Here is a 14,190-nt window from a genome sequence, read left to right on the forward strand (position 1 = left end):
CGTGGCACATCACATGACGTGGCGAGTTTGACACCCCTGTTCTAGAATATGACTTGTCTGCTTGCTGGTTCTCCCACCCCAGAAGCACACTTCACACATGCTTCTCTCAAGAGTTCAGTCTCTTCTTGTCTTCTTTTCCCCACACAGCCCAGATTGAAGTGATCCCCTGCAAGATCTGCGGAGACAAGTCTTCCGGGATCCACTACGGGGTCATCACGTGTGAAGGATGCAAGGTGGGGAACAGTCTCCTCAATCGCTGGGATCTTGGGTGTCGGCTTCAGTCCCATCGGCCATCATTGTTCCCTTTTCCTTGCAGAAGACTTTCCTGGGTGGGGGTCAGGAGGGGGGTCTCCCTTTCCTGGAAGCAGATGCCCATAAATGTCTACTGAACCCATTTTGGCTCTCTTCGCTGATGGACCGCTGAACTGTTGAGCTTCACAAAGTCTTGGAGGCCACCGGTGAAGCTACTAAGGGTCCATCTTCTTCGTTCATCTTCTTGGCTTCCTCTCCAGGGCTTCTTCCGACGCAGCCAGCAAGTGAACGTGACCTATTCTTGTACTCGGCAACAAAACTGTCCGATCGACCGCACCAACCGCAACCGCTGCCAACACTGTCGCCTGCAGAAATGTCTCAGCCTCGGGATGTCCCGTGACGGTAAGACCCATGTGGAGGTGCACCTTAGGGAGGGCTCCCGTCAGGGAATCGCGCAGCTGGTGTCCCAGTGAAGTTAGAGACACTGTTCCTTGCCTCACTTTGGTGATGGCGCACCGCAAAATGGGACAAGGGGGAGAAGAACCAGGTTGGAGGTGTTGAGGAGCTTCAAGTATTACTGAATAAACTCAGATTGCTCGTGTCTTAAGTGTCTTGCATCGTTGTCATCTCTAGAGAGCCATCCCCTCATTTGTCGTCTCTTTGCAGCTGTCAAATTTGGCCGAATGTCCAAGAAGCAACGCGACAGCCTCCATGCCGAGGTCCAGAAACAGCTGCAGCAGCAGCAGCAACATCAAGGTGGAGAGGGTTCCACCTTCTCCTTGGGCATGGCCAATGGACAACTCAAGCTGGACCCTTCTCCAGATCTCCGAGAAGGCAGCAGCTGCTCTCCTGCTCTCCTCAATGGACAGACCCGCCTTAGCCCGTCTCCGGATGAGACAGCGGGCTTGGCCTACTCTAACGGACTCCCCAAGGCTCAGCGCCTCCTGGCTGAAGACCGGCCAGACACCTTCAAGAAGGGGTACGGTGCTGGGGTCATCAAGGTGGAACCCAGGACGAGCGTCTATTACGCTTTGGAGACGCAGGCGTCACCAGACCACCTGTCCCCCAATGTCAGCAGAGCGGAACGGACAGCCGCCAGTGACACCCTTGACTTCCACCCCAACCCGAGCTTCACCAGCTTCCTGGAGTGTCCACACGCTTCGCTGATGGAGATTGGTGAGTGAATGAAGGTCTTCAGAAGACATCTGCTCCAGGGATCTGTCAAGACCCTTTCTTCCATCTGGGAAAGGCTGGATCTCAAGACAGAACTGGGGTTTTGAGCCCACCTCTCAAAATCAGGCTTAGGGGAAACCATAGAAGTCAAGGCAGCTGAGACCAGACCCAGGGCAGTTTCTGTGGGGCTGTGGAAGCAGACATGTGGTCATCTTGTTGTCTTCCTCCTGCAGAGCACTTGACCCAGAACGTTCTCAAGTCCTACCGCGAGACCTGTCAACTCCGCTTGGAAGACCTCCAGCTGCTGAGGTGGGAGACCTTCACCCGAGAAGAAATTGGGAGCTACCAGAAGAAGGTAAGATGGGGGTCCACCATCCTCAAGAGAGGAAGACCCTTAGTTTAAAGAACCGGTCCCTCTGTTTTGGTGGGCAAGCTGTGAAGGCTTCACAAGAGACCCATGGCCTTCTCCACTATGAACGGTCAACTGAATGTTAGGGTTCCAAGTTTGGAAGAAGTGTCATCTCCTGGTAGAAGGTCACCATCACACTGAACCTTCATGAGATCTTTGAGACTTCAACTTCTGGCAGAAGGGACCACTCTGTTAAAAGGACATTATGGCCCCAGAACAAAGGAACAAACTAAAGGAAGTGTTTTAAGCAGCATATCTAGGATCCCTACACAAATCATGTAGAGATGTTCTGGATAATCTTTACCCCTGTGAGGTCTTTGGGGCTCTCTGAGCTGGCTGGTTTCCTTGCAGATGTTCCATGACCCAACTAGGTAACATCATCAGTGGTAGAAGGAGTGGGATTTGTTGGAAAGGAGGAGGAGGACTGTGGGGTCCCTGGTGCTCTTTGAGTTTGATGGTTTTCATGCAGACGTTTCATGACCCCAACTAAGGAACCTCATCAGGACTAGTTCCTTAACCCCTCTGAATTTTTACTCCTCTCTGTCTTTCAAGATGCACCCAAACTTCTTCATCACCTTCTCGCTCTCTCTCTCTCTCTCTCTCTTGCTCTCTCTCTCTCTCCCCCACCCCTTAGACAATGGAGGAAATGTGGGAAAACTGTGCGTGCCGCATCACGGAAGCCATCCAATACGTGGTGGAGTTTGCCAAGAGAATGGGTGGATTCATGGACCTCTGCCAGAATGATCAGATTGTGCTTCTCAAAGCAGGTAAGGGGTGCGATGCCACACCCAATGCTCTTTGCTCTTAAATGTTTTCATTCCCCCCCACCCCCATCTTGTTATTTACTAATCCAGCTTCCGGGTTAGAAGCGTGGGAAAATCCCTAAAGATTCTCCCGTCCCAAAGACGGGGAGAGGCCAGGACAGCAGCCAAAGGGGGCGCAGAACCCCGTTTCGGTCTGAGCGGAGGGCGCCAGCCAAAACTTTTTTTTCCCCCAAAGGGAGGGACCGGCCGGCCCTGATGTCCTTCTCTCCTCCCACTTCAGGTGCCATGGAGGTCGTTCTGGTGAGGATGTGCCGAGCCTTCAATTCTGAGAACCGGACAGTCTTCTTTGAGGGCAAATACGCCGGCTCAGAAGTTTTCAAGTCTCTGGGTACGAGAGAACCCTACTAGCTGTATCGAGAATGGTGGAGTCCCCTGTAGATCCAGGTTGGGGTCTAAAGTAGGGCGTAGAAGGGGGGGTCTGGCAAGAAGTTTTGGGGGCAGGGCGGAGGTCTGCCACTTGAGCGGGATTGAGGAACGTCAACTGGCACCGAGAAGAGATTGCAACTCCAGGAGTTGGTTTCCAAGATTCATCTAACTCCTCCTCCTCCTCCTCCTCCTCCTCCTCTCCTCTTTTACCTTCTCTCTCCTCTCCTCCTTCTCTTCTTCCTTCTGCTCTTCCTCTTCTCCTACTTCTCTTTCTTTGTCTCCTCTTCCTCTCCTCTTTTTTTCCTTCTGTCACCTCTTCTTTCTCCTTTCCTCCCTTCTCCTCTTCTTCTTCTCCTACTTCTCTTTCTTTGGCCCCTCCTCTCCCTCCTCCTCCTCCTGTTCCTTTTTTCTTCTTCCTTCTCTGTCTCCTTCCTCCCCTCCTTCTCCTCCTCTTCTTCCTTCCCCTCTTCCTCTTCTCCTACTTCTCTTTCTTTTTCTCTTCCTCTCCTTCCTCCTCCTCTTCCTCTTTAGAGTGTGATTTGAACGACGGCTCTTGTTTCCCTCAGGGTGCAGCGAACTTATCAACTCCATCTTCGACTTTGCGCACAGCCTGTGTTCGCTCCACTTCTCCGAGAACGAAATTGCCCTCTTCACCGCTCTGGTGCTGATCAACGCAAGTAAGGACGGGGTTTCTGGTTGGGGAGTCAAACTCTGGCCGTCTCCTCTTTTGACCACTATTCATTGCGGTCAGTTTGAGGAAGTTGTGGCTTCTTTGTTCAAAGAGAGATCAAAATGTGGGTTTTTCTGCCTTTCCTGGAACAGTTGCCCTCTCCGAACGTCTCAGAAAAAAAAAAAGACTTTACACAGGAACCGCAAAGGGATGGTTGAGTTTACCAGCTGATCCTATAAGATCAACACAAAGCTGCAAATCAAACCGTCCCTTTCAGCCAGAGGGTCCTCGAACGTGGCCACTTTAAGACTTGTGGACTTCAACTCCCAGAATTCCCCAGCCAGCATTCTGGGAGTTGAAGTCCACAAATCTTAAAGTGGCCACGTTTGAGGACCCCGCCTCTGAAAAACAGACGAATTAAAAGACTCGGTTGCCGCACCAACGAAGAATTGGAGGCCTGAGAAAGTTGGAAAGAATACTTTAAAAAGTCAAACCTTGCTTAAAATCAAGCAGCTGCTCCAGGAAAGCCGCGGCACAATCGGGGCCTCCCAGAAGCCTCCATCCTGTTTAATAATAATAATAATAATAATAATAATAATAATAATAATAATAATAATAATAATAATAATAATAATAGTAAAGTTGGAAGGGACCTTGGAGGTCATCTAGTCCAACCCCCTGCTCAGGCAGGAAACCCTATACCATTTCGGACAAATGGCTGCATAGTTTTCTGCATAGTCCTAAGGTTTTAATTTGCACAGCTTTAAAACCTTTCAAGGGCTTCTCTGCCTTTTTAGGATCTGTAAGCCGTCCAGAGAAGCCTTATCGAGAAGACGGGCGGCATATTTAATTTAATTAATCAATGAACCAAAGAGTTGCACCCAACAGGCCCTTCTGTAGATCCCAGAGAGGTGTGTGGGGGGGAGGCAACTTGCTTCACAGCTTTGCTTTTCCAAACGGAGCGAGGCGCCGACCAACGGCTCTTTGCGTCGTGCAGATCGCCCGTGGTTGCAGGAAAGAAGCAAAGTGGCTTATCTGCAAAACAACCTTGAAGTGGCGTTCAAGCAGATGCTGCAGAAAAGTCACCGGGAAGGCATCCTGGCGAAGGTGAGCTTCAAACAGTGGCCATCTCCTACAGTGGGGCACCTTCCAGGTGAGCCAGGCCAGGTGAGATTCTCTCCTGCTTTCTCTTTCCAGTTGCCGCCCAAAGGAAAGTTGCGCAGCCTCTGTTCCCAGCACGTGGAGAAGCTCCGTTCCTTTCGACAGATGTACCCCCTGGTCGTCCACGCGGTTTTCCCACCCCTGTACAAAGAGCTCTTCAGCTCAGACTCTGACCCACTGATCCAGGGACCCACAGGGGAGTAACTCCCCCCCCCTTCCCCACGAGCCGAGGACAGACCAGGCGTCGCCTCCTGGTTGCTGGAAGCCAGGCGCAAAAAACAGAATCGGATCAAGGGAAGCAGTGGGTGGACAGGAGTTGGTGATCACTTGTCTGTCCTCATTTTGGGGGCGTCCTGTTTCATCCTGGAAGAAAAGCAGGCCAGGGTCTCCTGTCTTCCTTTATCGGAAGGATCCCGGTCTACAAAGTGCTCCAGTTTACATTTTAGCGGCCACCGAAGCACTAAGCGGTAAGGGAGCGTTGTGCGAAAGCGACAAATCCACTCTGATACAGTGTCAACGGAAGACGGCGTCGGACGTCACCGCCAGCTTCGGTGACCCCTCCAAAATACCTCATTGTGCAGTTCCACAGCCAGAGACTCCGCGGAGTTCAAAAGAAATGATATATGTATGCCTATGTAGAGAGAGGGACAGAGGCGGCCCACTTAAGATAGATTTTATTTTTCTGCCAAGTCTGTATTTTGATAAGCAAGGAATCTCCCGGTCTCTTTTTCTTTCCCTTTCTCTGCATTCTCACTTCGTCCACTGGCCTCAACGTCGGCACTCGTGCGAAAAAGGGCGCTTTGTCAGGATACATCTCAGCCACTTAGACCCGCTTCGGAGAGGCGATCTCGAAACCAAATGAGTTGGCTTTTTGGCACTTTCCCCCGAATTTCCCCAAAGCCAGCGCAGTTTCCTCCGGAGACAGCGGTGGTGGCGATGTCCCCAGGATCGTTTTAAATGCAGAGATGATTTTTCAGGAGCTCCTGTAGGGAACATATTTTCTGCTTACATGTAGCCCCCCGACTTACAAAAGTTTGCTTAGTGACTCAGTCACAACGGCACTGAAAAAAGGGACTTAGGGCCCTTTTTTCACGCTTAAGGCCGTCGCAGCATTCCCCACTGTCACGCGATCAAAATTGGGACTCTTGGCAACTGACTCAGATTTATGACGGTCGCGGCGTCCCTGGGGGGGGTCATGCGATCCCCTTTTGCCACCGTCTGCCGAGCAAAGTCCACAGGGAAGGCTTGATCCACTTAACATCCGTGTCGCTAACTTAACAGCTGTCACGATTCACTTCCCAACTGTGGCAAACGGGACAAAACTCGCTTAACAAATGTCTCACTTAGCGGCATAAATTCTGGGCTTGGTTCTGGAGTAAATAGCACGACAGTCTTGGACGAACTGCAAGATAATCCGCGTTGGCCTCCTGATATTTAAAACCTTTCCTCTTGAACGTCCTACCTTGCAAACAGTTCGGCTTGCAGGAATAAATTTTAAGACGCTCTTCGTTTTCCCGTCCAGAGCTGTTCACATGACGCCATTCGCACAGAAAAAACCCACCAACTTGCGTCGGATATACGTGGACATATCTCGAGTCCTTTTTCTATTCTCTTTTATCTTTTTCTTGGGTTTAAAAAAAATAGTTTGAAATATTTAAAGCACGGGAGGGTAGGGAGGCCGTGTAAATACCGGTTGAAAAAGTTTTATTTTTTATTTTTATTTTTTAAGCTAAGTTTAGAGAAATCGGCCTTTAGAAAGCGTACGATGGAAGCCGTTCAGGCTACTTTTTAATTTAATTAAACCACGGTGCATATTGCTAAGATGGTTGGGTTTTTATTTCTCGCGCTGGCTCGCCTTATAGCTGTGGCTATTGCCCTGTTTTGGTGGGGGTTTTCAAGCGGAAAGGTAACTGCTGAGCATTTTAAGGGGGAGTTCCAATTTTGCAATCTGTGTTTCTTTTAATTATTTTGATGTCCATTTGTGAGGTTTGGAATAAGTTGCTGAGGCCGTCAGAATTCGGTGGTTGCCGTGACGTCGCTAGAAATTAAATTTCAGAAATTGGCTGTAAGGGACTGGCAGATTAATAAATGTGTGGATCATTGGGGAAATAAAGAATCACACACACACACCCCAACACACCTCGAAGCCTCCAGATCCATCCAGAATACTGAATTAAGCAAAGTGGGAAAATGTTGCAAAACCCTTGTAGAAATGGGAGTTAGACTTTGTTAGGTAACAATGTTTATTTGGTATCGGGGTGGTTTATATGCAGGTGTCTTAATATTTGCATAAATGATTTCCAGAGGTTTCAGGTCGCGTAGCAAGCTGTCAAATCGGCAGGGCATTTTAAGGGTTAAATGGAGCCTCCCTATACAGGGGCAGAGTAGCTGTTGTGGGCCAGGAGGTGGAATCCAGCACAGGATGTTGGTTTTCCATCCTAAACCATGATTCACAGGTTTTCCCAAGCAGCAATATATGTGCCATGGATAAGTAGCAGGATTGCTGTCTAGTTCCCTATACAGGTAGTCCTCAACGGCCACTGAAAAAAGGGACATATAACCATTTTTCACACTTACCAACCGTTGTGTGTCACTCCGTGGTCACGTGATCAAAATTCACACTCAGCACCTGACTCGTATTTACGACGGTCGCGGTGTCCCGGGGTCACGTGATCCCCTTTTGACTTAATTATGGCGAGGAAGGTCCCCCCAAATGGGGCAAAACCCACAGTAACCGTCTCGCTTCGCGACAGAGATTTTGGGGTCGTAAGCCGAGGACTTCCTGCACAAAACGGGGCCCGAGTGGTGGGCTTCCCAGCGCGGGAAGCCCACCCACCCCTACCCCAGTTTGGAAACAGCGGGGTTTAATCTTCGAACCGTCAAGCTGATCAATAGACGTTCGGTGGCGGGAATGAAAAACCGGGGACTGCTTTTAGCTTTGTGAGAATGTGAGTGTGTGTGTGTGTGTGTGGGTTGTCCTGCTTTGCTGCTGTGTGTGCCGAGCAGTGGGAAGGAAGAAAAAAAAAAAAACAAGAAGAAGAAAAATTACAGAAAGTCGGGAAGGGAATGTTCTTGAGGCGAGGATGAGAAGAACCACAGAGGAGACGGAGCGACAGGAGACGGACTCAAGAGCGGTGACCCAGCCCCCCCCCCCAGGTAAGCGGTTTGTTCATTTGTGAGAGATTGTGTTGGGATCAAACAAACCCAGGTTGAGGCACCTGCCTTGTGCAAAGTGGATGCTTTCTTTCATTGGGGAGGGGGGGCGTACGAAAGCACTGCCAAATTGCTCGTTTTGTCCGGAGAGAATTTAGCAGGGTTGATGTTAGGGCGGCTTGGCGTGTCCTCCCTTAGTGTAGCCCCATCAGGGTTTGTGGCGTGCAAAAGTCCCAGGTTCAAATCCAGGAAATGGGTGATGGGGATGGTGGGAAAGCTGTCAGGACGTGGAAGGAAAGCTTCAAAGCTGGACTGATCCAAAGAGGAACGAAGGGAGCTGGGATCGGCTCGGCTGGGATCGGTAGGATGGAGGTTCCCTGTTGCAACTCTGCATGGTTTCAGCTTTCAAAGGCTGAAAGATAAAGGAGAGTTTAGGGGAGCCCTCCCCCCCTGTTTCCTTTTGCAGGTGCTAATGTAACACACAAACAGCCACCTTTGTGTGTTTTTTTTCCTCTTTCTTTTTAAAGAAACTATCCAGAGAAATCATTTCAGCCCACGGTTGTCGTCGTGTTCAGATCTCTGCTTGATCTGAAATAAAAATAAGCTGCTTTTTAAAAGTCAGAATAGCAAATCTGCCAGGGAGAGAAACTATCTATCTATCTATCTATCTATCTATCTATCTATCTATCTATCTATCTATCTATCATCTATCTATCTATCTATCTATCTATCTATCTATCTATCTATCCTATCTGTCTATCATCTATATCTCAATCTCTCTCACTTACAAAAGAATTTTATTTTATTTTATTTTTTAAAATACAGGTTTATATAGGAGCTTTGGGGAAGACACACGACCCCCCAGCCTTGTTCCCATCTGGTTTTTTTTTCTCTACCTCTGATAATTTGAGGGTTGTCAAACCCCACATCCAGAGGGAGGACCCTTGTGGAGGGTCCTTATTGGCCATCCAAATAAGCGACCCATTTTTTTTTATGCCGGACTTTACGAAGCTTTGAAATTTGGAGCTGTCCAGCCATTAAACCAGTAAGGTAAGTGAAATATCTGTCAAAATGACCGGGGAGGGTTAGAGTTTAATCCAACCAGGACTTGTCATAACAAGCAGAATGCCCACAGAATTCAGTGTGGTGTCTTTGTGAGTTAAACCGAGCGGCTAGTTAAATCTGGGCTCCTCAGTGAGGTCTGGAAGCTTGCGCTGACCTGAAGCGCAAGGATACTCCTTCCAGGATAAAACCAGGTGCATTTTTCACAGGAAAAGTGAAGAAGGGGGGACCATACCCAGATGCATTCCTATTTTTTTTCATATATATAAAGGGGAAATTTCTGGAGGGCTTTTTTTTCCCCTCCCTACAAATCCCCAAAATAAACAATCTCCCGTTGAAGCTTCGTGTTTTTTATTTTTTTTATTTTTCTTAATGCCTCTTCTTGGCCCACTTTGACTGCATTGGGTTAATTAAATGTTCCCATTAAGATGCAAATTCCAAGCCAGGGACTCTGCGGGAGCTATCGCCCCGCTGAAAATGTGCGATGTGCCAATTTTTGCATCACATCTCGTTCTCCGTAAAGGGTGAGGACTGAGAAGGACTGCTAAGAGGAAGGAACAGCTGAAAATTCTTTTCCCCCCCCCAAAAAAAACCCCTTCAGGTGTTTTTTTTTTCACCCATCTACGCTTCACTTAGTTTTTTTTTCCCCTAAAGCACCTTTTTTTCCTACTTCTCTAAAAACGGAGATCTCCCCCAAATTTGTCTGAAATGGGACAGGGTCTCCTGCTTGAGCAGAGGGTTGGACTAGATGACCTCCAAGGTCCCTTCCAACTCTGGTTATTCTGTATTCTATTCAGGACAAGAAGCAATGGGTGGAAGGTCATTCAAGAGAGAAGCAACCTTAGAGCTAAGGAGAAACTTCCTAACAGTGAGAACAATTAACCAGTGGAATGGCTTGCCACCAGAAGTTGTGGGTGCTCCAACACGGGAGGCTTTTAAGAAGAGACTGGACAGTCTGGCATAGTATGGGGTTTCCTGCTTGAGCAGGGGGTTGGACTAGAAGACCTCCAAGGTCCCTTCCGACGGTTAATCTGTTCATCCTGGCTTACTCTCTCTTCTGTGGGATCAAACTTTAAGCCCATAGAGATATGGGGCGTGCTGAGAATCGCCAAGGCCCCCTAGATCCAACCTTGATCTCCTCTCTTGTCTTCTCCTGACCCATCTTTCTCCATCTCCTGCCCCCTAGGCTGCCCCATAGCCTTGGTGTTCTTGGCCTCCGCCTCTCCTTTTGCTACGGACGCCTCTTGTTTTAATGCGCCGGTGGGAATTTTGCCAAGGAGTTACTTAAAACAAATTGCATCGCAGCGTCTGGGGTCTGGAGCCGTGCAGCAAAAGATCCTTGCAGATGTTCAAAATCCAGCTTCAGTAGGGTCTTCTTCTTGTTTGTTGACTGCCTTCTAACCATGAAAGTCTTTGTGTTGTTTAGCTCTGTTGTTTCAGGAACTTCTCAAGATGTTGAGCAGGCCTTCTTCACCGGATCTGCCACCCTCTTGGTTCCTGGTCTTCCTGGGGATGGTCTTCTTCGTGGGACCTGGATGGAGCTGCTCCTTCAGGTGCAAATGTTTGGTTCAGGAGAAAGTTGTCTTCTGCAACAGCCGGAATCTGACCACTGTGCCCGTCAAGATCCCCCCGGATTCGGAATTCTTGGACTTAAGCCAAAACAGCCTCCGTACCCTCCACCAGGGCATGTTCTCCCGTCTCCAAGCCCTCAAAGAGGTGGACCTCAGCTATAACACCATCTCCAACATTGAACAGGGGGCCTTCAACGGCCTTCAGAAGATCATGACCCTCCGACTAACAGGCAACAAGTTGAAGATGATCCCAGATGGGGTCTTCACGGGGCTGCCCAACCTCTCCGTTCTTGACCTGCGGGAAAACAAGATCCTCGTCCTGCTGGATCACTCCTTCAAAGATCTCTTCAGCCTTGGGCATCTAGACATAAGGGACAATCCTCTGGTCTTGATTTCAGGTCAGGCTTTCCGAGGCCTCCAACATCTGCGGAGCTTCACACTGCAAAAATGCAACTTTACCAGCCTGCCCACCGAGGCCCTCTCCCACCTTCCCCATCTGGTGGAGCTCCATCTGAATGTTCTCAACCTCAGGGTCCTCCACAACTATTCCTTTCGGAAGCTCCATCGCTTGAAAGTTCTGGAGATCAATCAGTGGCCCTTCTTGAAAACCCTGGAGTCTCACAGTCTCTCTGGCCTTAACCTGACTTCCTTGTCCATCGTCAGAAGTAACCTGCATGATGTTCCTTATAGGGCCATCAAGCCCCTGGCCCACCTCCGTTTCCTCGACCTCTCTTACAATCCCATCTCCGTGATCCGTGGAAGGAAGTTGCTGGATCTCTCCCGTCTCCAAGAGTTCCACCTTACAGGGGGCCGACTGACCACCATCCAGGCCGACGCTTTTGAAGGCCTCGTCCATTTCCGTCTCCTCAACGTCTCGGCCAACCACCTGCAGACCCTTGAGGAAAGGGTCTTCCATTCGGTGGGGAACCTGGAAGTCCTTCGGCTGGACCGAAACCCCTTGGCCTGTGACTGCCGCCTCCTTTGGATCTTGAAGAGGCGGCAGAGGTTGAACTTCGAGGCTCAGATGCCCATCTGTGCTGTCAGCTCAGAAGAAGGAGAGAAGGTCTTCCGTGACTTCTCCAGGGCTCTGCCACATCACTTCACCTGTCGGAAGTCTACCATTGAGGATAAGGCCCTCCAGAAAGTGGTCGTTCATGAAGGAGAGCAGGCCAACTTGACTTGCAGCAGTGCTGGAGACCCACCACCCATCGTTTCTTGGTTGAACCCTCAAAACATCACCTTAGACTCAACCCACAAAGGCCGGTCAACCGTCCTTCCTGATGGGACTCTTAAGATTCAGTTCGCCCTCCCTGAAGACAGTGGATTGTACCGTTGCGTTGCGAGCAACACAGCCGGCAATGATTCTATGGTAGCTTCTTTGAAGGTCCTTGTTCCTCTGTTCAACCAGTCCCTGGTCTGGAAGGACTTCGGTCTGCGCAATAGAACGGTGATGTCCTCCCTCTTTTTCATCCACGCCAGCATCTGGCTGGGCATCTTGGTCATCGGGATTGTCCCCTTTCTCTGCTCCGTCCTGCTCTGCTTCTCCTTCATCTTCCTCTACAGTAGAGGCAGAGGGAACGTCACCCACCAGGTGATTCACGCCGAGGCCCGTCCCTCCCGAGGTTACAAGGCCATTGTGGGCCAGCGAAGAACTTCTCCCAAAAAACCACAAAGAAACTCTCCCCAAAAAGCTGAGATGAACACTTGAGCTCCTTCCTGTTGCAAGTCCTCCTTCCATTCTTCTCCATCAAGAGGTCCAAGCAGACAATTGGAAGGGGACTGTTGGAGAATCCCAGCCATTTCTTCGGATCACCCCAATATGCCGTCTTTCTCTCACCTGGAATTACAGCTAGGACAAAAAAAATTATTAATAATAATATCCTAGCAACAGATTGAACAACATCTCCCTTGCAATTTTTTTTTTTAAAAACCTAGTCATCAAACTTTTTGACAAACAGGGAAACAATTCTGTAATTACAGAAAAAAAGAGGATATGAATTCACATTTATCCAAGACGCAGAGACTTCGTCAGCTCAGCCCGTTTGTTAATAAATACGACCCGTTCTTTCTTGCACCTGGAAATCCTAGTCGTTTTTTGATGATGATGATGATTATTATTATTATTAGTCCTGATGATGCTCAAAGGGGGAGGGGGTGGTTGTGTGTGTGTGTGTGATGGATTCTCACATCAGCACCAGGCTTCTTCCGGGATTCCAACTCTCTCTCCCCCCCCCCCCAGAAAAAGGCGAGGTGCTTTTGCTTGAAAACAAGCATGACACAGCAAGAGGGAAAGTTATTGATCGAGGGATCAATTTATTTTGGCTGCCGGACTAGCCAGGAGAGGGTGAAGCTCACGGGGTGAATTTCAGACGGGGGTCTCCCATAAGTGTTCTGCAGGAGGAGAGGCAGGCGGGAAGGAAATTGGGAAAAGGGGGGAAGGAGGGAGGAAGGGAGGGAGGAGAAGATGGAGAAGGAAGGAAGACGAGCAGAGGGAAAAAAGGAAAAGAAAAGGGAGGAAATGAAGAAAAGTAGAGGGAGGGAGGGAAGGAGGGAAGGAAGGAAGGAAGATGAGAAAGGGAAGGGAGGGGAAGACGGAGACGGAAGAAAGATAAGCAGAGGAAAAAGAAAAGGAAGAAAAGGGAGAAGGAAGGTGAGAAAGGGAAGGAAGGAAAAGATGAAGGAAGGAGGATAAGCAGAGGAAAAAGGAGGAAAAAAGAAGAAAGGCAGAGAAAGGAAGAAGGAAGGAAGGAAGGAAAGAAAGAAAGAAAAAGGGAAGGAAGGAAGGAAGGAAAAAGGGAAGGAAGGAAGGAAGGAAAAAGGGAAGGAAAGAAGGAAGGAAGGAAGGAAAAAGGGAAGGAAGGAAGGAAGGAAAATGAGAGGAATGGAAGGAAGATCCTCTCAGAATATCTAGCAATATTTCAAATTCCCAACAGATGTCTCATTTCGTGCCAAATGCAGTCCCTGTTCAATTCACTCTTCACACCACTAGTAATAATAATAATAATAATAATAATAATAATAATAATAATAATAATAATAATAATAATAATAATAATAATAATAATAATAATAATATCCTGCATCTTTTCCAAAGCTGCCCTCTCTGCTTGCGATTCCCCCGCGCAGGGGCTGTGTGGCTAATGACACCCCCCTGCCCCCCCTTTTTAAAAAAATTCTTCTGCAGGGATTTTTTCGGTCCCTCTTCTGCATCGCCATCCTTTTTCCCTGCTGCCTGCAAAATCTTTTGCAGCAACAACAGCAGCATCACTGGGGCGGTTTTTCCACAGCTCTCCTCTTTCCCTCCGGCCGCTTGAGGGAGCCGGTTCTTGGCGGATCCTCTTCTCTTTCTTTCTTTCTTTTTCTTTCTTTCTTTTTTTTTAATTTAATTGGTCTATAAATTAGAAAACAGAGAAGGGAGGGAGGCGCAAAGCAGCAGCGCTGGCTCCAGGCAGGATAAGGTCCTCCTGCCTTTTAAGACATTTGGTGCAGCCTTTCTGAAATCCCTCTTTCTGCAGAGGGTCAGCCAATCATCTCCCCCAACCCAATAAA

The 14,190-nt window shown here is 48.8% G+C and overlaps 2 protein-coding genes across 2 annotated transcripts; both read left to right on the forward strand.

Annotated features, from left to right (window-relative positions):
* Positions 1–626: 626 nt before the first annotated feature.
* On the forward strand, positions 627–5,059 carry RORC (RAR related orphan receptor C). Its single transcript, XM_015813405.1, has 8 exons — positions 627–654; positions 919–1,428; positions 1,659–1,780; positions 2,469–2,601; positions 2,879–2,986; positions 3,591–3,701; positions 4,692–4,801; positions 4,892–5,059. Exons 1-8 carry the CDS (start codon positions 642–644, stop codon positions 5,057–5,059), a joined length of 1,275 nt encoding a protein of 424 aa, XP_015668891.1. The 5' UTR covers positions 627–641.
* Positions 5,060–10,522: 5,463 nt separating this feature from the next.
* LINGO4 (leucine rich repeat and Ig domain containing 4) lies at positions 10,523–12,349 on the forward strand. The gene has a single exon (XM_015813358.1). The coding sequence runs from the start codon at positions 10,523–10,525 to the stop codon at positions 12,347–12,349; it is 1,827 nt and encodes a 608-aa protein (XP_015668844.1).
* Positions 12,350–14,190: the final 1,841 nt, after the last annotated feature.

This window comes from Protobothrops mucrosquamatus, unplaced genomic scaffold (assembly GCF_001527695.2).
Source record: "Protobothrops mucrosquamatus isolate PMUCROS unplaced genomic scaffold, P.Mucros_1.0 scaffold154, whole genome shotgun sequence".
Taxonomy (NCBI): Eukaryota; Metazoa; Chordata; class Lepidosauria; order Squamata; family Viperidae; genus Protobothrops; species Protobothrops mucrosquamatus.